Source organism: Dipodomys ordii, unplaced genomic scaffold, assembly GCF_000151885.1.
Source record: "Dipodomys ordii isolate 6190 unplaced genomic scaffold, Dord_2.0 Scaffold3, whole genome shotgun sequence".
In the NCBI taxonomy this organism is placed as follows: domain Eukaryota; kingdom Metazoa; phylum Chordata; class Mammalia; order Rodentia; family Heteromyidae; genus Dipodomys; species Dipodomys ordii.
This window is the reverse complement of record NW_012267219.1, coordinates 21,672,745-21,696,205: the sequence shown is the minus strand read 5'-3', so window position 1 is coordinate 21,696,205 and position 23,461 is coordinate 21,672,745. Positions and strand designations below refer to the sequence as shown.

The window sequence follows — 23,461 nt, the reverse complement described above, 5'->3', positions numbered from 1 at the left end:
TCCAAGAAATTCAGAAAATTTTAAGTAGAGAAAACCTAAATAAAACATGTGATAATAAAAATTACTAAATATCATTGCTGAAGAGAACTTAAAAACCATCCAGAGAAAGAGAAACAAACACCAGAATGTTATCAGATGCCTTAGCAGAAACATGATCTAATGATCATAACTAGAAAGTGGAGAGATGTTTCAAGTTACTAAGGGAAGTAACTGTCTGAAAAAGGGCATTTTTAAGCTAACAAAAAGATTTACTATCTTAATGGTAATAGTTTTCATATTCATACTCATGAACAAAACATAAAATGCATTTACTATAAATTGTAATAAAATGGCTGGTTATTTTTATTATTATTATTTTATTTTTTGTCAGTCGTGGGGCTTGAACTCTGGGGCTGGGCACTGTCACTCAGCGCTTCAGCTCAAGGCTAATGCCCTACTACTTGAGCTACAGCATTACTTCCGGCTTTTTGAACCCAGGGCCTCATGCATGCGAGGCAAGCACTCTACCACTGAGCCACCTTCCCAGCCCATGGCTGGTTATTGTTAAAAGATATTGGTTAGGTGAATGAATACTTAATATATTATTAGTTTTCTTTTTTATTGGGGGGGGGTTTGGTCGTGGGGCCTGAACTCTGGGCCTGGGAGCTGTCCCTCAGCTCTTCAGCTCAAGGCTAGCATTCTACCACTTGAGCCACAGCACCACTTCCGGCTTTTTTCTTTTTGCTTATGTGGTGTTGAGGAATCGAACCCAGGGCCTCAGGCATGCAAGGCAAGCACTCTACCACTGAGCCACCTTCCCAGCCCTTAGTTTTCATTTTTAATTCAAAGTTGATAATTATATGGATCCATGGGGCATGTTGTAATATTTTGACATATATGTACAAAGTGTAATGATCAAACCAAAATAACTAACATGTCTATCAACTCAAACATATCCCATTCCTTTGTGTTGAAACACTTGAGGCCCATTCTTCTAGATATTTTGAACACCCTACTCAGCTTCATCTTTTAAGAAAAGTTTAAAGTAATAGATTTGGTTATTATCCTGATTTCATCAGTATTTCCTGTGTTCTAGAATCTTGAATGCATATTTCATAGGTTTGTAAAACTGCATGTCAATTAAAATATGACAGAATACATAGCCAAAAATATTTTACATGGCAAGCTATAGGACTCAAGAGAGTAGTTCTCAGCAAAATTTTTTTCTTTAATTCAAGGTATTATCAATAAATTTTAGTGTTTTAGATTACTATTATATTTTCAAATTTCTGTTAGTTCATAGGCATGCAGAAAAATTGTCAGGCTAAATTAGCTAATATTACAAAATTTTATAATGATAATTTTAACTTATTTTTTTAATTTAACTTTTCTTTTTTTTTAGTTGTACCATTTTTAATTCTTTTTTTTAATTTTGAAAATACAATACAGAGAGGTTATAATTACATGGGCAAGGTAATGAGTACATTTCTTTTATCAAGCATTGTAGCCTCCTCCTTTGTTTCCCCTTCCCATCCCTTCCCATACTGCCTCCCCTTCCCCGCCTCCCCTATCCTATCCTCCCCTCTCCCCCAAAGTTGTAAAGTTCGTTTTTCCATATAACGACATGTACATCTCATTGTTGCAATGGGTCCACCTGTATCCCTATTTAAACGATTTGTTTTTTTCCCTTCCCCTCCACAAATTATAACAGCATCAAATATAGTGAAAGCAGGGGTTATACCGTGGGGGAGGAACATACAAAGCAACAAAGAAATCATCTTATAAATATGTTAGAAACAATTGCATGAAAGAAAAAAAACATTTGAATAGTTATCTTGGGGTTCATTTCACCTAACATCAACTTATCTGACCTTTTCTGCTTGACTCAGACATACACCGATTATTGCAAATAAGGGAAACCATGGGACCTATGTTTCTTTGGGCCTGGCTTACTCCACTTAATAAAATTTTTTCCAAGTCTTTCCATTTCCTAACAAATGGGGCAATGTCATTCTTTCTGATGGAGGCATAGAATTCCATTGTGTATATATACCACATTTTTTTGATCCATTCATCTACTGAGGGGCATCTGGGTATTGTCCATTAAATAAGTGGGCTAAAGACTTAAAGAGAAACTTCTCTGAAGAGGAAAGAAGGATAGCCAATAGACACATTAGAAATGCTCAACCACTCTAGCCATAAAATAAATGCAAATCAAAACAACAGTGAGGTACCACCTCACCCCAGTTGTAATGGCTATAATCAAGAAGTCTAATAACAACAGATGCTGGAAGAGATGTGGCTAAATTAGTACATTTCTTATCAAGCATTGTTGCCTCCTCCTTTGTTTCCCCTTGCCATCCCTTCCCATCTTTCCCCCACCAAGTTGTAAAGTTTCTTTTTCGATATAATGTCTTGTACATCCCATTGTTTCTTGACTATTTCCAATTTTTATAAGAAAAAGATGACCAGTAGTGAGAAAATGCTTCATTACCTCCAGTTTATTTCTTGAAGGAGTGGGTTTCCAGTCAGAGAGAGTTCACAGAGAGAATAGCATTCATTAAACCATTTTTTCACACTTGTAAGGTCTACAGGAAATCAACAAAATCATTATGAAAGGTATCACAGATAAATATTATGAATTACTTACCATTTGTTCATTCATTAGCTATTAAAGTGAAGTGATTTTTTTTTGCAGAATATTCTATGCTTTTGGAAGCAGACTTTCTGAGATTTGAAGACAGACTGCTGTCAGACATGTTTCTAACATTTGCCAGCTGTGGGAATTTAGGAAAGCCTGATGTATAGTCTAGGTTCAAAACTTTTTCATATGGGAAGAATTAAGATTTTAAGCACAAAACATTAAGTGATATTTAAAGTAATGTATTAGTGTGGAAAATTGAATATATATGCACATACAATTAATACACCAGTTACAAATACACGTTTGGTGGCTTATATAAAAATAGTTAATAAGACTGGGCATGACACCTTTGGCATTTATTATAGGTGGTGGCTTATATATGTATCTTAGTTACTTAGGAAGCTGAGATCTGAGGATAGCAGTTTGAAGTCTACCTGGGCAGGAATGTCCATGAGACTCAATTTCAATTAACCATCAAGAAAGCCCTCAAGTGATAGATAGAGCACAAGCCTTGAGCACAAAAATCTCAAGGACAGCACCACAGTCCTTGAGTTCAAGACCCAGGCCTGGTACTGAAAAAAACAACCAAACAAAAGTTATTAAATGTATCTTATATTACCCTAGAATACCCTACTGACTGCTTTCTTACAGAAAATTTCCATGACACTAACTACAAATATATAAATCATTATAAGTATCATTAAATACATATATTCTAAACAACTTATCATATTTGGAACAGAAACAAGAATCTATTATTTTTAAAAATCTAAATATTATTTTAACTTACCAGACAGACAATTGTTGCTAACATCTAGCTTTTCCAAAGAAACAAAATGAAAAAGTGGTACAATTGTTGTTAAACTGAAAAGAAAAGAAAATTAAACATTTTAAGTGGGCCTATTCTTAACATTATTCATATACCTATGAAACAATTCATTTGTACAACACAATTGCATATTTATGTAAATTGTATGTGATTACATATAATTTAATTGTACAATACAATAGAACATTTACTAACAGTACTTAATAAAATATAGTCTTTTAAGAGTTTAAGTAATCCAATTATGGAAGATTTCTGTTCATTTTTAAAAAGAAATTACCATGGAACATTTCCATAATGGGAGATTTTAATTCATTTTAAAGAGAAATGACCATGAAATTTCCAATTTTAGTCACAAATGCCATTCACTTTGATGTGTATTTGCTACTCAGTTTTAGTATTTCTTTGTTTTGTAATTGTTATAGTTATACAGAATTTACATTTGTTATTGTTTTCCTTCTTGGCTCAAACATGACTTAAACTTAAGGTACAGAAAATCACTTTGTAACTGGATACCTGAATAGTTTCATTGATTTTGACTTTAATTGAATCACTTCTTTGATTACTAGACTGAAAGTATTATAAATAGTTTAAGTATACAAAATTATATTGGACTAAATTCTAAATTAGAAATTTGCCTCATACTTTATAAATCTAAGGAAGAGATTATTATAAAATGATTTATATCAATGAAGCAGATTTCAATTTGGCAGAAATGCACTGATATTTAAAATAAGCTCAATAATGTATTTAAAATTCAAAGAATAAAGTTTCCTCTACTTTTAGTACTCATCCTTTCTTTTCTTTTTTGTCTGTTGTGGGGTTTGAACTCAGGGCCTGCAAGTCTCTTTGTGCTCTCCTCTATTTTTAGAACTTAAGAAAGTCACTTTCTCAGTTAAAATTGTCATTAACAATCCATATTCAAGCAAGAAACATAAATGGTATAGAAAATGTTCAAATCATCAGAAACAAAAGATCATAAGGAAAACTTAACTTTAGCCTGATTCACATTTTCAATGAGGTAAGTATATACTTATTCTTCAACCTGATTATTGCTACTTTGAAATTAAAATTAAATCAATTTATTTGAATCTTTAAACATGACAAAACACTCGTGCAAGAGAAATTAAAAGTCTTTTAAATTAATTTAGCCCCACAATGGGCGAATATTATAATGATTCAAATGGTTAATCTAAAGTAGTATTTCTGGTGGAAAAAATACAATTGTTTAAATTCCACTTCTATATGTCTTTTTTCTCCATTTGTTCTTGCAGGTTTATCTTTTATTTCTGTGAACCCTGTCATTGTTTATGTTATTGTTTGGGGGTTTTAGGTTGTTATTTAGAAAAACTATTATTATTCCAATGCCAGAATTCACACAGTAACCTGGTGGCTGAAAACCTCCTGGGATTTGAATGCCTCTGACTGCTGAGCACAAGAATAACCCTGTACTGACCTTGACCCTCTCCTGTTCATCCCTGTTCTACATTAGCAGAGGGAAAGAAAATACTACTGAGAAAAAACAGACTAAATAGTGAGGTTGAAATAAAATATGTCCTCAATCCCAAAAACAATGGTAGTTTTATTTTTTCTAATTTTGTTTGATTTTATTATTTTATCTTTAAAATTTATTTTTAAATAGTTGTATAAAGAAGTTCCCACTTAATAAAGCATCTTGATCAATGTCACCCCTTTAAATATTCTCACCCATCTCTCCCTTACTCATTCCTTTCCCTCACTCTTCTTAATTTTGTAGGAAATAAACTGAATTCTTGACTGCTAGTTTTCATATTGAAAATGTTCAATACTACTTTACAACAGTTTCCAGGAAGAAAGTCCAAACTACTAAAAGAAAATGTGAGAAAATATTGGATATATATAATAGTAAAATTTACTGAAATAGCACCCGGACCTGGAAGGTAAGAATGGAAAAGAAAAGAGAGGAAGAGAAGGAGAAGAAAAAAGAAAGGAGAAAAGCAAAAATGAGAAGGAATGAAATTAAAATCTTGTAGATTCATAATTATTGGATTTTGTTTTATTTTTTAATATTTTTTCTGGGTGTTCTGGATTATTATTGTAAGCAATACATTTAAATTGTCAAGTCAAAATATAAGGTTCTTATTAATAAGAAAATTTTTATTTGTGTTGTAATACATTGTATATATGCTGTACCTAAATCTCTACTCTACTAATGTAATTATTTTAAAAGACTAATGGTCAATGACATGTTAAAGCCTTAAGAATAATGACTTATTATTTCAAACTAGTTCATATTTTTAAAGAATTCATAATCTAGTGATATTATTCGAAAGAAATTCAGAGGAAAATAGATTTAGAATGTTTTAAAATCAATAAATATTCCTTTTGAAACGATCGACTGACAAAAGAAATACATTATAACAAAGTTAACTTTGTAATGTTGAAATGTTATCTCTTTAGATAAAATCATTGTTTTTTTTCCTTTTTTGAAATTTTAATTAAGAAAGCTGGTTATTCACCTTTATGATTATTCATTTAGGATGGTAGAAATTTAAACAAGGAATCCTTTTATTTATTTATTTTTTGTTTCCTCAAACCTCTACAACTTCGCCTTTTACTGGCATTCTGTGTATATTTTTTTCAAAGAAAATTCAAACCAGAAATACAAAGGACATTAGTGAAAACCTAATACCATTTGACCTTGTCACATTAGCCTTGGGCATTGAAAAGATATAAATTTCAAAGACGACAAAAAGCAAAAGATTTGTACAATGAGCAGTAACAGTTTCCATTTTCTGCTCCTACTTGAGTCTCACTGGTAGTGAAAGAGCTTATGAATGCAGAGAGTTTTCTAGTTAGAACTCTGCTAGGTCAAACCTAAAATAATCACAAGTTCTAATGAAAATTTAAAACAGAAGACAGCATGAAACAAATATGTCAAGCAGCATTCATTCTATATGTCATTCTATATGCCTTCAGTTTGTTGGGAAAAATCATATGCATATAATTCTTGCTTGTTATAAAAATATTTATCAAAAACTAAGAAAAATATATAGTCTAAAAACCATCTCAACCACAAATCCAAATATCCATGTATGTATGTATGTGTGTGTGTATATATAAATACGTATATAACTATATTAATTTTAGCTTTGTAAAATATATTCACTTTGTTAATTTGGTTCACTATTAGAATTTTTTAAACATGGGGGAAATAAAGCATAGATAGTAAGAAAAATGTTTTATTAAGATTAGTTCACTGATAACTCATTGTTTCTAAATTCAAAACCATATTTGCTGCCTTTGAGTTTTATCACTGTCTTGAAAATGTCAACGTGCATAGTACACTATGTAAGATGCATCATGTCTACAGTTAGCAGTAAATAGTTTCTTGAGGAAAATCCCAGTCAGAAGATTACTTTCATTCTAGGATACCTGGGAATATCAGCACTACCCTATTGTTCCATTCCACACATTACTATTTATTGGTGCCAGTAGACCATTTCTCTGAGAAACAGTGGAAGGTTACATGGGAAAGAGCTTTGGAGAGATTCAGAAACAATATAGTCAAAAAATATTCAAACAATATATTCAAACAATATATTCAAAATTTTAAAGCACTATATCACATAATACACTTTATTCTCAGTTCTTAAGAGATTAAAGATCAATCTTTTAAGCCTATCCATATAAAGTGTATATAAAGTCAGATACACTTACCATCATATCCCTCCAAAATAGAAAACCACATCTCAGTACTCAAATATTATAAACAAGCAAAATAACAGATAGAAATAATTTGAGTAATTATTCCAATTACTACAATCAAGTCTAAAAACATTTATGCTTTAGTTTAAGTAATTACCTTTGTATTATCAGATTGAAATAAATGTATGCATCATAAGACAACAAACGGGCCAAAGTTTATCACCTACTACTAATTAAATTTTTAGAAACAAAATATCTCTTTAATGATTTAAATTATCAAAGAAATCACAAGCATTGTTATTTTAAAGAGTCTTCATTTCAGTATTTTCTAATCTCCTTAAATATTTTTGCAATTGCTAATGTGATTTGAGATCACTTGTATAAGTGATTAAATATCATTTTTATAAGTGATTAACTATACAGGGCCCAACAATAGCTGAGTGTTTCACTTTGAAATTGTACTTTTTATCTGAAAAGTGGCATGAAAAGATCTAGTAACTTCATGGATGACTTAAATTATTTTCACAGTGTCACTGATCTTGCTATCTTTAAACCTGAACAATGTCCTCTTAAACTCAAATAAAATTCCATATTTTAGATATGATTAAAACAACCTGAATGTAGGTTCAGTTTTAAACTGTCAAAGTTAAATCACTTAGTACCTAAATGCTCAAAAAATGAACACTATTGTGATACAGATTAACACAAGTTTACACATTTTTGTAGAATTGTATTATCTATATGTTGTGCATATATAAGATATTATATATTTAATTAGGCTGCTCTTAACTCATTTTTAAAGTAATCATTATATACCTCAATGAAATAATTTCTTGTTAAAGTAGATCTTTTATCCCACTCCATGTGCCTTTAATGAACTAATTAATCATATTAGTGGATAAGTCTCAGTGAAGTATTAAGCACAGAAGTACATGCGTTGTGCTCCTGTTTTGGTTTTAGACATTCTCTGCAAAGATCCAGATGTTGGTGGTCTCAAATGGATCATCTGAAGGAGGGACCCATTTCGACCTAACGCTAAGGTATTTTTAAATGTTACTTTATATCCTAGGGGAAATCAAATTTAAATCCATCTTATCAGTTACAAAAAGAACATGCAAGTTGAGAGCAGATTAAAACTTCTTTCATGGCTTAATAAGTACCATTTGAGAGAAATGAGACATCCTTCTGAATTAAATTAAATCCCTTGTTTATTTTCCAAGGACTGTATTCTTTCTAAATATAAACAAACCTGCCCTGAAACATTTCTACACACATGAATCATTAAGAAGAAACATAATGAGGAACATAAAATAACTAAAATTTACTAATATTCTAGGCTACCAGTCTTTGAGGTCTTTACTTAGTTATGTAGTCTACTATCATTTTAAGTAACCATTGCTAAGATTTATCACCTAAGGAAAAATACATTTTCACCTGTTTTGAGAAAGAGTGAGATTTTGAAGTAAAGGCAGCCAATAAGAAGAAAATGCTTCCACAGTTGAAATGCTGTTATCATCCAGGTAAAGTTCTCGTAGTAGAACATGATTCATCAGGGATGGAAGCTGGGTTTAAATATAACATATTACTTTTTATCAAGAAAATTTACAAGTAATAAAATCTACTAAAATTTACCACAAATAGATTCTGCTAAAATTCAAGTATTAAATCAATGTATGAGACTTTCTATGTGAATAATACAGTTGCTAATTTCAAAATTTTTTTGTCGGTCACAGGGCTTGAACTCTGGGCCTGAGTGCTGTCCCTGAGCTCTTCAGCTCAAGGCTAGCGCTCTACTACTTGAGCTACAGTGCTACTTCCATAATTTCATAATTTTTAACATACTGCATAGACATTATTTCATGACACAATGTAATACTATTACAGAATAGGTAAATTTGCTCCTAAATCACAATTATTATTATACTTTAGGATTATAAGAAAATGGTAAAATAAATGTATAAAATATGTATGCACACAATGTATAAATATAATTGTTCAGCATTTTGCTGTTAATGATATTTTATTAGTATATTTTAGTTGGACAAGAGGAAGTTTCCTTGTGACATTTCCATACATGCAAATAATGTTACTCTGATCACTCACTTCATCTATCCCTCCCTCTTCCTTAATCCCACTTCTAAAATAATTTCCATATATGCAAACAAAGTACAATTAGATTTCATCCTCAATCTCCCTTTGGTTTACCCTCTACACTATACTGATGTTGCACTTTCTTGTCATTTACTTATTTAAAAATGTAACTTAATTGAACCAAGTGATTTCTTCATGACAAAGAATGAAGGGTGACTAGTGAATAATTTCAACATACATTGCAACTGTGTATAAAGACAGCGTAAGGAATCTGGATGAAAGCAGTGGATCCATAGAGGGTTAGGGACACAGAAAGGGAAAGCAATAGAGATGGGCTTTTTTCTGAATAAAATATCATAGATTAGCATTTTGTTGTTGCTCGTGGGGCTTGAACACTGGGCATGGGCACTGTCCCTCAGCTCTTCAGCTCAAGGCAAGTGTTCTACCACTTGAGCCACAGCACCACTTCTGGTTTTCTGGTGGTTTGTTGGAGATAAGCGTTCACAGACTTTCCTGGCCGGCTTTGAACCACAATCCTCAGCCTCCTGAGTAGCTAGGATTGCAGGCTTGAGCCACCAGCACCCAGCTCATTTCTTAAATAGAATTATGGAAGAGATTAAGTTAAATTGAGAATCAAAGCAGATTAGTTAAAAAAAAACAAAGAAAATGCAACATTAATTGTGGAAATAGATTTAAAGGAATTACCTCACTTAGATAATTTCCCTGTAACTTCAATATCTGGAGCAATCCACAATTTTCAATGCCCTCAACATTGGTAAGATGATTATATGAACAATCCAAGTGTATGATGGTTGGTGTGTCACAAAGGCCTTTGGTACTTATTAGCTGATTGTGGTCCACAATTAGTCGTTGAAGATTTTTCAAAGATTCTAAACCACCTGAAGGAAAATAAATCTAATTTTATATATACATTCTTCTTAACTGTGTTATAACTAATACATGCTAATAATACGTTCTATCATATTATTTTGCTGTTGTTTGAGAGAGGGTCTCACTATGTAGCCTACACTTGCTTTGAACTTACAATCTTTTCACATGAGTACTGGGAATACAGTACATCTCACCTGAGGTGTATATTTTTAAATGACAAAAATGTAATCAAACTCTATAAGACATTTTGGGGGTACTGAATATTTTATAAAATGGCACAAGAGGGATCTCTTCTGACAGGAAGTCAGTGATTCTATACTGACATAGAATTTTCCACTAACTTGGAGCAATAAATACATTAGTGACACTCTTCAAGAGTCAACCAGAAAAGAAACAGGAATCTAAAGATAGGTTATGTGGATAAGAAAAAAAATGATTTTTGTCAGCAAAAGCTTGGTAATATAGTACACAAAGCACCCGAACCATTTGGAGAGGAAGAGAAGAGGAAGAAGAAGAAGAATTCTGTGAAGAATGAAGGCATCTCTGGGAGGACATAGAAAATAATGTGTAGGTTTAAAATCTGAAAACTGATTTTATTCATATGATGCACAATGTAGACATCATTGTTTGTGCAAGTGATATTGTAGCAGATGTAGGTTTATTTGACTGATTGATTGCTAGAGGCATTAATGAAGTAATCCAGATAAAAACCATAGTACAGAGGAAGTGGAAAAAAGATCGGTACCCTCCACTTAATTAACTCAAACATGCTGTCCTCCCTGCTGGCCCTAAGATATGCCAGACACACCTGACAAGATATTCATTCATATATATATATATATACATATATATATATGCATTTATATATATTTTAAATAAATTACACTTTAGAAAAGGACGTATAGCTCTTGGATTTGACAATGAAATTTATGAAGTTTAGAAATATGGTAAAAAAAAAAAAAAGCCGGGCGCTGGTGGCTCACGCCTGTAATCCTAGCTACTCAGGAGGCTGAGATCTGAGGATCACGATTCAAAGCCAGCCCGGGCAGGAAAGACTATGAGACTCCTATCTCCAATAAACCACCAGAAAACTGGAAGTGGCGCTGTAGCTCAAGTGGTAGAGCGCTAGCCTTGAGCTGAAGAGCTGAGGGACAGCGCCCAGGCCCAGAGTTCAAGCCCCACTACCGACCAAAAAAAAAAAAAGAAAAGAAAAAGCCAATCTGGTTTCTAAATCATTGGCATACCTGTAAAATCAGGAGGAAGGTGCTTTTGGAAAAAGTAAAATTTGAGTATATGATTTACACTTCAATCTAAAGACAGAAAAGAAAACTAAGAAAAAAAAGGAAAAGAAAAAAATTAATGAAAACCATGTGGGACTGGGTTCTGCCAAGCCACAGTAAAATTAATATTTGGTCACTCTTGTTATAAATATCTATTTCAAGGAACCTTTTTTCCTACAAAAATGGGATAATGGTCTAATAAAATTGCTCTTAAATGGAAGTAAATCCTAAAGGAATGGCAAAGGGGATAAACTAAGCCAGGGGTTTTCACTAAATAGACTATATAGTTCCCTTAGCTGCTCATCAATAGCTGTATCTAATAATTTATTCATACATACAAATGTGTTGAACTCAACATTTAAGATTTCAATTTCAACACAAAAGTTCCTCAGGATAGAAATAAGAATAGTGACTTAGAAATGGGGAAAGTTAGGCCTGGGAAGGGGGCTCAGTGGTAAAGTCCCTGCCCTGCATGCATGAGGCCCTGGGTTCAATTTCTCCGCACCACATAAGCAGAAAAGCCAGAAGGGGTGTTGTGACTCGATTGGTAGAGTGCTATCCTTGAGCTGAAGAGCTGAGAGACAGCGCTCACGCCCAGATTTCAAGCCCTATGACCAACAAAAGAAAAAACAATTTTTACCTCTTCTTGGTCAAGAAGAAGAATACGCTCCAAGTGTGTCTTTTATTTTGGGGAGTGGGGGTGTGGCGGGGCACTGTACAACTAAGCCACCTTCCCAGCTCATAAGTGTGTGCTTTTTCATATGTAAACTAAGGATCCTCTATTGGCAGCACTGTAAAATCATTTAGTTTTACACTGCCATTTTGTTCCTCCTAAAAAGTAAGCTAGTGCCATCTAGTGGACTAAAAAATTCACCAACTATATAGAGTAATACGCAAAAATATTTATACAATATTTATGCCTACAACTTTATTTTCTCTTACTTTATACCATCTCATTCTCAACTATCCAAAGATGATATTGTGAAAAAGCATTAATTAAGACCAGGTCATGGTAATGGATGTCTGTAATCCCAACATTCCACAGGCTGACGCAGCTGGACAAAAATTCTGGAGCCAACATAGGCTACAATAGTGATCTCCAGCTCAGCCTGGGGGGATATGGTGAGCTTTCCCCCCAAAAATAAATCTACTGATAAAGAAATCTTTCATTTATGAGTCATTAGACAGTAATTAAGCTTGGATGAAGATTATATTTCATATTTATAAAAGTGTCACTTTCCAGAAAGCATTATTATCTAGAAAGTAAACTGGCAGAAAAAAAAAGACATTAATAGTTCTCTTTGCAACTTTAAATGTATAGCAATAAATAAGTTGCTGAAATTAAGGAATTATTGCTAGATTAAAGTTTTCCAAAAAATAGTAAAAACAGAAGCTTCATGAATGAAAAGACAAAGTAACTATTTTTCTTACACATTAACATCACATTTATTTTCTTTTTTACCTGGTAGTCAATAAATAAGATACAGCAATAAAAGTTTACTATAATTCTGTACCTACACATGTAGCTATTAATTTAAAAAACTATAAGCTTTAGTTTTATAAGTACCTCTTAGATGAAGTTAATCATGTGATTTCACATTACTCTAAACAAGTAGTTTAATTTCTAATAAATTAATACTGATTTTAATTGAATTACATAAAAGAGATTGACCTTTAGAATATTAAGCAAAAGAAAGTGAATCAAATAAAAACATGTGTAGCTGTTTTCTAATAATAAAAAAAATTAAGCGAAGCTGCTATGAGCCATGGACTCTCTATAATTCTAACTACTCAGAAGGCTGAGATCTGATGATCATGGTGCAAAGCCAACCCAGGCAGGAACATCTATGAGACTCTTATCTCCAATAAACCACCAAAAAGCTAGAGGTAGAGTTATGGCTCAACTGGTAGAGCACTACCCTAGAGCAAAATTCTCAGGGAGAATGGCCAGGCCCTCAGTTCAAGCACCAGGAGTGGCATGCACACACATAAACAGATGCAGGCACGCACACACACACACACACACACACACACACAAAGCCAACTAAGAGAAAAATGCATATTAATTATCTACAATGATTACAGCTTAGAAGAAATTAGCCACAATTTAAACATGGAACCTCAAATATAAGACGTGGTATTGTTCCCAATTTTACTTCACCTCCTTAAGAAATATTGAAGCTGTTTGTTCCTCCCCCGTGGTATAACTCCTGTTTTTACTGTATTTGATGTCGGTGCCCTGCATCTTGTATATACACTTCTCTAATTTGGGGAGGGAAAGGAAAAAACAAAATGCTTAAATAGGGATACAGGATACAAGTTGGCCCATTTTAACATTGAGATGTACAAGACACTATATTGAAAAACAAACTTTACAATTTAGGAGGATGGGACAGTGTAGTTGTGGAGGTGGGAGGGAAGGGATGGTAGGGGAAAACAAAGGAGGACGTAACAATGCTTGATAGGAAATGTACTTATTACCTTGCTCATGTAACTGTAACTCCTCTGTACAGTATTTTTACAATAAAAAACACATTAAAAAAGAAACATTGAAGCAAGGAATAGTAACCAATTATAAACACAAATCTATCTTTGTGCCATTTCATAAAAGCTCTTAGCATCAATATAATGTGAGAGAAAAAAATCTATTTATTTCACTTAGTACAACTAGAATCTTTAAGCAGTTCCTAAAGACGAAAAACAGATTCCAATTGATCTTCAGACAAAAAATCCTCTTTACCATGTATACCCTTCCCACACTCAATAAATACATATTTTCTCTGTACCTAACAGACAGCTAAGTTTTTCATTTTGCTTCCTCTGTACAGAGATAGCTGTAGTTCATCCATTCATACTGGTAGTTTTCACATAAATCTTGTAGATATCCTATTAAGAAAATTCACTGCTCATAAAAGTCCCTATATGCCATGCTGGCATTAAAGATAGAAGTTCAAGAATTCCTTTTTAGCTTACTTTAATGTCTACTAATATAGTAACATGAATTATGAATGTACTTTTCAATCCAGAATAACAGAATTATCACTATGTGTATTTACATTAGAATTTAAAAGTAAAACATGTCAAAGGCTTCTATATTTTGGATTGGGAGTAGTTAGAGTGTTCTCAAAGTATGTGCAATAGAAATTGCACATATTTAATATGTTAAGGAATATTTAATAATCATACTTCCCAAAATGTGCATTTTTAAATGTTAAAAAAAGCATAAAAGCTAAACTGGTTGCTCCTGACGTATGCCTGGAATCCTAAGCTACTCAAGATGCTAGACTCAAGGAACACAGTTCAAAGCAAGCCTGGAAAGAAATTCCATGAGACTCAACTTTAGCCACTAAAAGGCTGGAAATGGATCTATGGCTCAAGTGGTACAAAAGTTCAAGGAACAGTATTCAGGTTCTGAGTTCAAACCCCAGGAATAAGAATAAAATGAACAAAAACCTTACTTTGTTAAAACAAGTACAAATTTTTCCCCTACATTAAATAATATAAAGGATGAAAGTGAGAGTGATGTATTATTGTATAATATTCAAATTTAACTGTCACATACTTCCTACAGAAATGTATAACAACAAAAAGAAAAAATATGCTTAAGTCTTACAACTATCATAAATGAGAGATAATGGAATTCTAATTTTAATTTTTATTCAAAAAAGTTATTGATAAGTATGGTGATAAGTATGGAAGACCAACAAAATCTTGTTTGAATCCATATCTGTGGAGAAGGAATCTTTTGGAAATCGAATGGAAAAGTGGAGGTGGGAGGGAAGGGATGGCAGGGGGAAACAAAGGAGGAGGTAAAAATGCTTGATAGGAAATGTACTCATTACCTTGCTCATGTAACTGCAACCTCTCTGTACAGTATTTTTACAATAAAAAATGTACAAAAAAGAACTATATTATAAAAGATGGAGGCACCCTACAAGTAACAATTCCCATATGGTCAACTCGACTTCTTTACAAAAAGAGAGAACAGGATTCTAAGGGGGATGACAGAATTGAAACCAAATATCTAAGATAGATTGAATAAATTCAAATGGCCTATAGGACAGAACATTTAAATATAAATTTATAATTTAATTTAGTAAAATATTGGACCCCAAATCTATGCTGCATAAATGGACAAAGTCGGAATAGAAGACATTCTGTAAGACAACACAGATTCTGAAAAAAAATAAAAAGAATATTGGATTGTAGAGTGCAGTTCATAGAAGGAATCATTATTGATCTTATTAGGTGTCAAAATACAAGTAAATTAAGGGATCATTTTATTGAAAAGTTTTTCACAGAATATGAAAGGATGGAATTATGTAATTTTACATAATTCCATAATTTTGTTTTAAGAAAAGAAAAAGTAAATCAAATATAAAGAAAAATTAAAGAGGAGACAAATGTCAAATAGTGGTTATGTGGATTTTGCCTTGTATTTTTCTATTTTCACAAACACTTCATTTATGAAATAAAGACATAAACAAAAAGTAAACATTACCAGTCATGTAAAATTAGTATCAAGAACTCCATATATCACCTGGCCCACACAGAGAAAGCAAGCTTATTTCCATCTCCCCATGTATTCTTATCCTGACTCATTTCCTCTAACTCCATCCTGGTTAGACTTCTAAATTATTATAGGTTGGAAAACAATGTTACTTGTGAGGGGTACAACACTTTCAACGGTTTGTCAAACAATCAGATGAAAGCTTAGTTTATTTTTTAACAAGGTCCTGATTTTTATGGCAAGTCTGTGTACTCTTGAATTAGTTTGCATTTCCAACAGCTCTTGAGAATCTCACAATGAACTCAATAACTTAACAAATAAGGTACAATTCATTTAAAATCCATCCATTCATTCATTTTAATAAATAATACAACAGGATCTTATCTAGAGTTACTTCAGTGGAAATAATGCAGAAAAGTGGAAACTGCATTTCTGTGGGTAGTAGAGGGAACTTGGGGAAAAAAGTTGTTAACAAGAACAGAGCTATTTCACAGAACCGGAAACAAAGAGAAACATGAGGTAGTCCGTAACAGAGAAAGTGAACAGTCATAGGAAGAATTTGACATAAGGCTACAATAGATGATGGAGTAAGTCTCAGATTGGAATATTAAGAATGGTTATAAAAATTATGTCACTGGCTTTCAGTTCAAAATGGCATTTTTAGTTGCTTAGTTATATGGATCAGAAAATATGTATAAGCAAGTAGATATGGATATAGAGTAATAGAAGGATGGAGAAGTTTGAAAAGGGTCAGAATGAGGAATCCCTTTATGTGCTATGTGTAGCCTGAGCTAGAGGTTAGCATAGCTGCTGTTATGTATCCTCTGAGTACTGATGGTAGGGTTTACTAGTGAACAGTTATGACAATTGCTGAGAAGTGCTTAAAGTCCACAATCTATTACAGATGACTGGTCAACAAATTGGGTGTTTACATTCCTCAGCGGGGTTCAGATCCTTATTAAAGGACTATTTCTATAGGAGAAGGAGCAGAGAAAAAATGCGACTAACTGCAGTGCATTATTTTCTACATCTAAAATTAAGGAAGTATAAACACTATAATATGCAAATTGATCAGGATGGACTATTCTTAAAAAGGATAAAAGAAAATAAAGCTGTTGCAAGAAACACATGTTTAAATATTAAAATTCCATTCATCTCACCGATACGAGTGATTTTATTATGTGAGAGTTCAAGATTTTGAATATTAGTGCAACCATCCAAGCCATGAAAAGAAGTGAGTTGATTTTTATTAAGCAGAACAACACAGAGATTTTCCAAGTTTTCCAAGTTGATCATCTCAATATGGTTTTCCTACAGTGAAAAACAATTAAAAATGAATTTTACTTCAATGACATATTACTAAAGTATTTGAAGTCTCCAAAACAAGGAAGGATGAGAGATGATCACCAAATGAAAATATGAATCGTTTAACTTCTAAAATAATCATACAAACTGTTATCATTAACTAATATGAGCTAGCTTTTAACTTAGTAATGTCCCTTTAAAATTTGAGATAATTACAGAAGAAACTATAATAAAATATTTCAAACTACCTAAGTGAACAGCAGTGGGGTATTTTGGGAATGTCTACTGTGGTGAACTAGATGTGTCTTCAACATTATGTATGATTATAGAGCAGAGGTGATGTTGGGGCTGTGATATAAATCTTCCAGTTTTTTGCAGGTCTCAGGGGTTGAGAGGATAATATTGTGCCCTAGAAATTGCACTGGGGAGCATTCTTTCTCCCTAGATATGATTTAGATGTAAAGATCCTGTACCTGAAATCTGGGTGTGATGCTTTGGTGAAACATTGAGTCCTTTGGATGTTAGTGTATTTTTCATGCCGAAAGAATGTAAATCCTTAGACATGGGGAGCAGTGATAGGGTTGCTCCTTCCTAAACCTCATAACCAATATTCACACATTCATGTTGTATCTACCCTCCCACACAAACTCAGGGTTCAACCAATGACAGTGATATAGGCAGATCCTTCAGAGGTATTTACATATTTGAACTTGGCTTCCTGGAATATTCAATCTTGGTATCTGAACACTTTGAAAAGAAGCCCCCTTCCTAAATCACCAAAGACTCCTAGATATCTGGTCAAGGAGGCAGATTTATAAGAGAAGGAATTTTGGATCCATGTAATCTAATTTCCTTCTAACCACAAAGATGTGAGAGACCCATTCAGCACACAGAAATGCCTAGCTAATCTGAAGAATCCAAAACATATCAAATAAAATGGTAGTCACTTTTTACCACTGTATACTTTTTTCTTTATTGTGCAGCCACAAAATTCAGAAATAATACAAACACTATTTACAAAACATGGCAGGCAATATGAACATTAAAAAAAAACAAAATTGGTCATCTTCCTCTATCTCACAAACTTAAGTACTTCAATTTTTATTATATGTTATTGTATTCACCAGTTCTTCAAAGTTATCACCATTGAAATGTGAACATGAGTGTTTTACAACTAGGATAATCTATAGTAAAAAAACAAAAAAGACATACCTGTGCATCTATGTACTTAAGATTTTTACAATTCGTCAGGCTGTGCAGAGAAGTTAATCCACAATGCCGAAGAGAAAGAAATTGAAGATTTATACACTCTGCCAAAGTGGACAGACTACAGCCTGGCAAATCTTGAAACACAACTGTTGTAACCTACAACATTTAAGGAAATTGTGATGGGCATGATTATTTAGTAACAGAAAAAACTGCATCAGCCTCTCAAAATCACTTAGAAAATTCATGTAATACTAAACTCTGAGTGCCACATTAATTAATAATTCAATTTGAGTTTTTACTTGGAAAGACAATGCTGTCATCTATGATAGTTCAAGTTCAAAAGTAATACAAGAAGCTGGATGCCTGTGATTAATGCCTGTAAGCCTAGCTACTCAGGAGTTTGAGATCTGAGAGCTGGGGTTTAAAACCAGCCTGGACAGTAAAATCTAAAAGAATTTTATTTAAAATTAACCACTTAAAAGCTAGAAGTGACACTGTGGCTCAAATAGTAGAGCACCACACCTTGGATTCAAAAGCTCTGGGGCTACACACAAGCCCTGAGTTCAAGCCCTAGCACGAGCCCACAATTTTTATAAAAATGTAAAGTTGTATAATTGAAATCAACCTTTTATTAGCTTAGTCATTATTTTTTTAACAAAATTCAATTTTTTTGGTTGTTTGCTATTTCTTTGGTATTACATTTGGGATTATATTACATGCAGTTGTATGATCTGTGTTTAACAGGACCCAAGAGATTCCTACACAGTAATGAGAAGGATCATATGTTAATTGAAGGAAAAATAAATGATTTAATGTACACTTGCTTAATAATTTCTTTGTTGCATAGCAATTCTTTTGTACAATTACTTAAAGATAATTAAAAAAGAAAATAAAGGCAATAACTGACATTCCTAAACCTTCAAGTAAATATGAAATTTCATCATTGTTTTAGGAAGTTTCTCAATTATTCATTCTAAAACTACATTTGAAACAAACTATTTTTCATTACTTTTGAGAAAATAAATATGATTAGCCATTGATATAGCAGCAACTTAAAGGCAGTGCTCATTTAGTCTCAATAAACACAAATATAAATTCCATAATTGGAAAAGTGACTATAGTACAAAATGGAAATGGCATTTCAAATGATAATCAATGCTACTTAACATTATAAGTTATATTTTGTATGATTTAAAATTACATGCTGCTTTCAATCAACTTCATAAGCACATTTAAGTTCTACCTATTAAAGATGAGGAAATTGATCTAGTTCCACTTCATTACATTGCAGGAAAAACACATGCTCTTGTGACCTTGTTGGAAATATCTACTTTAAAATATAAGGAGCTCCCTAGTATTTCTTCCTTTTATATTGAACATTAAATTTCTTAGGATGGCTGAGCATTGTTGGCTCACATCTGTAGTCCTAGCTATTCGGAGGTTAAGATCTGAAGTGCACAGTTCAAAGCCAGCCCAAACATGCAAATCTAGAAGTGTCTTATTATCAATTAAACAACAAAAAGCCAGAAGGGAAGATGTGGCTTAAATGGTAAAGTGCCAGCACTGAACAAGATGATAAGCAAGAGTGTGAAGCCCTGAGTTCAATTCTCAGTATAGGCGCACACATAAACACAAAAATTCCTATGGTACAATAATGCATTCTCCGCCCTTCATTTGATTTTTCCAAACATATATCAAAATAAATGTTTACATTCTGCCAGGTGCTGGTGGCTCATGCCTGTATCCTAGCTACTCAGGAGGCTGAGATATGAGGACAATGGTTTGAAGCCAGCATGGTGGAGCTCTAGTCTTGAATGCAAAAAAGCTCAGGATCAGCACCCAGTCCCTGAGTTCCCAGTCCCAGGACTGGAAAAAGAAACTGACAGAAAAAACATCAACAACAAAAACTGAGAGTGTGAATGTGAGGACCTCCGTTCAATCTAGGTTATCAATACTCTCCTCAAAAATAGCGTTTAGTCCTAGAGCAGCTTTGAGTTATCTCAGCTATGAGCCTGAGTCTAAAAGCTCAGAGTGCCCTGGCCCTGAGTTCCAGCAACAACAAGCAACAGCAACAACAAAAAGTTTACATTCATTCATAACAATATTCACATGCCTAAAATTGCTTTGGAAGTCAAAAAGTAAGAGCAGGATAATTAGCAATAATAGGTGCTCATGATTGTATGCTCAACTTAAAAATTAATCATGGTGCACTTATCATAAATTGACATGTTGAATTAAAATTCCTCTGTTCAACAACTTAAAGATAATGAACACACACACACATCAAGAATTGGGGCATCATGAGTGTTGCCAAACTATATCTCACACAAATAAATGAATGAATATCAAACTATGAGTTTCTTACTCTAATTCAAACCATATACAGATCTTCCTACTTTTAGAGGCTTAGTAATGGAAACAGCGTTTGATCATAGGCTTTGATTTATACTGAAAAATATTAATCAAAGTGTTTTGTATTGCTTAGAGAGTCAATGTTCTGAATAGTATTAGTTGAAAATAATAATTTCAGTTGGAAAGTGAAGACTATATCTTCTCTTACGTGGGGCAATATTTTATTAATAACAATACTTGCAACAATGCTTGACATGAAATGTACTCATTACCTTGCTCATGTAATTGTAAGTCCTTTGTGTGGTGTTTTCACAATTAAAAAAATTTTTGAATTTTAAAAAGGTTTTGAACCTTTTTTTTTTCAAAAAATGTATAAAATCAGAAATACCTGCAGTAAAGTATCCCAAGGACCACACTGAAGAATTTCTAGAGTATTCAAAGGGGGCATCATATTGACAGGGCATTTTACAAGTCTCTTTCTCTTAATAACTTTCTTTTCTTGATTTTGCTTGAAAATATCAAACCAAGGCTTAAATGATTTTATCCAAGATAGTCTCTTTTCCTCAACTGCAGATAAAAACGTTGACACTGTTAGAGGGCAGGTAGTGGTCCTTTCACAATCAGCAGCCTTTTCGTGGCATTCTTCTGGAATTTCTTTGATTGGACAGTTAAGAGTGTTTACTTCCTCAGTAACCAAGAGGGCTGATGCATTATAGCCACTGAAATCTTCACAAGTAGCCTGTCTATCAAAAACATAATCTTGCTTGTTTATGTCACCTGCTGTGTCTACCTGGCCATCAGCGTTGTTAACTACTACAATGGCACTCTTCAGAGCATTGTATTTGACATTTTCTTCAGTTTTCTTGGAGCATAAATCAGTTCCTTTTACTTGTAGTCTCCCATTTTCCTCGACAGCTTCAGAAATCTCTGGTTTTAGTGATAGTTGGTTTTGTTTCATCAATAGAGTTGAAGTATTATTTCCATCATATGGTAAAGCATTGTGTTCTGGTACTTCTTCTTTCTCTAGTCCTTGTACCAACTCCTGTTGATTGTCTTTGATTATTTCCTGCACTTCATTGCTTTCCACTTCATTCTCTTTTAGTACCTCTTCTTTTTCTACTACTTGCACCATGTCCAGTTGATTATCTTTGATAGATTCCTGTGCTTTGTTGCTTTGTACCTCGTTCATTTCTTGGCTGTGTCCCAACACTTGTGTTTCTTGTCTGAGAGCCTCATTTATTGCATGTTTTCCACCCTCCTCTTGTTGTGTCTGAGACTTTAATTCTTGTGGTTGAAACTGTTCATTCACACTTACTTTCAGATCTGATTTGATTTTCTCTATATTTTCATATTTTATTTCTTTTCTGGACAATTTTCCTAAAGATTCATGTTTTATTTTTTTATTTTTTTCTTTCAGGTTTAACTTTTCAAAAGATGCTCGATTTGACTGTACTTGTATAGATTCTTTCCAAATAAGCTGACTGTCCACATTTTCTCTCTTGTTTGATTTCCTATTTAGACACAAGGGCGCATGTGCCTGATTCTCTGGCTGGGCCTCCACAGAATGTTTGACTAGATCACACTTATTCTTTGACATATCTGCAACTAGGAAATGCCTGGCTTCACATTCCCCAGTCTTCAATGCACTTCTTATTATCATCGGTTGGTCTGCACCTTCCTTGAATCTTAACGTTTCCTTACTGCTTAGTTCCTCCCTTTTTAGTCTGAGGGTATTCTTTTTATCTTCATATTCCTTTTCTCTCCTTTTCCTTGCTTCTTCCTTCTGCTGTCTCATCGTTTTCTCTATCTTCTTTTCTTCTTCTAACCTTTTCCGTCTTTCTTCCTCCTTTTGTCGGATGTTTGCTTCCTTTTCCCTTAATTCTTGGGCTTTCCTCTTCTTATTTTCTATTTGTTCTTTTATGACTGGGTTGTATTTTTGGTAGGCTATGAATGCTTTATATGTAGCCTGGATTTTTACAGCTGCATCATGATGCAATTTTAACAAACGATTTTTTTCTTTTTCCTGGAAGTCATTAAATTTTATTCTTTCTTCTTCCATTTGTAAATTCAAGTTTCTTATAAATTCCTAAAATAAAGGAAGATAAATAGTAGTCAGCATAAACTAAATGTGAAAGGTTATTAGAATATCAACTACCCTAATAGTTTTAAAACAATGCTAAACCTAAAATTATAATAAAATTACTATAATATTCACTCAAAGGAACTAAAGTGATTTATTATAAAGAATATTTAAAATACATAAGACAGTGGACTGTATTGGAAATTAATAGCACACTACCATTATTAGCCACCTTTGTATAAAGAATTCTCTCATGGTAAGAAAGCACATGAAATCAATTGGGCATAGTGGACACTTCTGTAATCCTGACTCCTGGGAAGGCAGAGTTAAAACAATAGTTTGAGGCTAGCCTAGGGAAAAGCTAATGAGATACCATCTCAAAAACAGAGTAAAAGCCACAGAGCTACAGATGAGATTCAAGCGGGAAAGTCACAAGGTCCTGGGTTCAATCTCTAATAATCCCCCAACACACACACACACACACACACACACACACACACGTGAAATCAGCATGATATAAGCACAGCAATGAAAACCAAAGGTCAAATTCATGTAGAAGTCTTCATAATTTCTGAGATTAAACCTTTAATAAAGAAGGTCAGTTAGT

At 33.2% G+C, this 23,461-nt stretch overlaps 1 protein-coding gene across 1 annotated transcript in view; it reads right to left on the bottom strand.

The window, feature by feature from the left end:
• Positions 1-23,461, bottom strand: part of Lrriq1 (leucine-rich repeats and IQ motif containing 1) — a 116,122-nt gene that overhangs the window by 82,457 nt on the left and 10,204 nt on the right. The window contains exons 7-14 of the mRNA XM_013018788.1: positions 21,955-22,860; positions 21,163-21,867; positions 18,426-18,578; positions 17,069-17,219; positions 9,933-10,126; positions 8,571-8,698; positions 3,414-3,487; positions 2,474-2,567 (exon numbers count right to left, since the gene is read on the bottom strand). Of these exons, the coding sequence (XP_012874242.1) occupies positions 2,474-2,567; positions 3,414-3,487; positions 8,571-8,698; positions 9,933-10,126; positions 17,069-17,219; positions 18,426-18,578; positions 21,163-21,867; positions 21,955-22,860 (2,405 nt within the window). The remainder of the gene's footprint in view (positions 1-2,473; positions 2,568-3,413; positions 3,488-8,570; positions 8,699-9,932; positions 10,127-17,068; positions 17,220-18,425; positions 18,579-21,162; positions 21,868-21,954; positions 22,861-23,461) is intronic.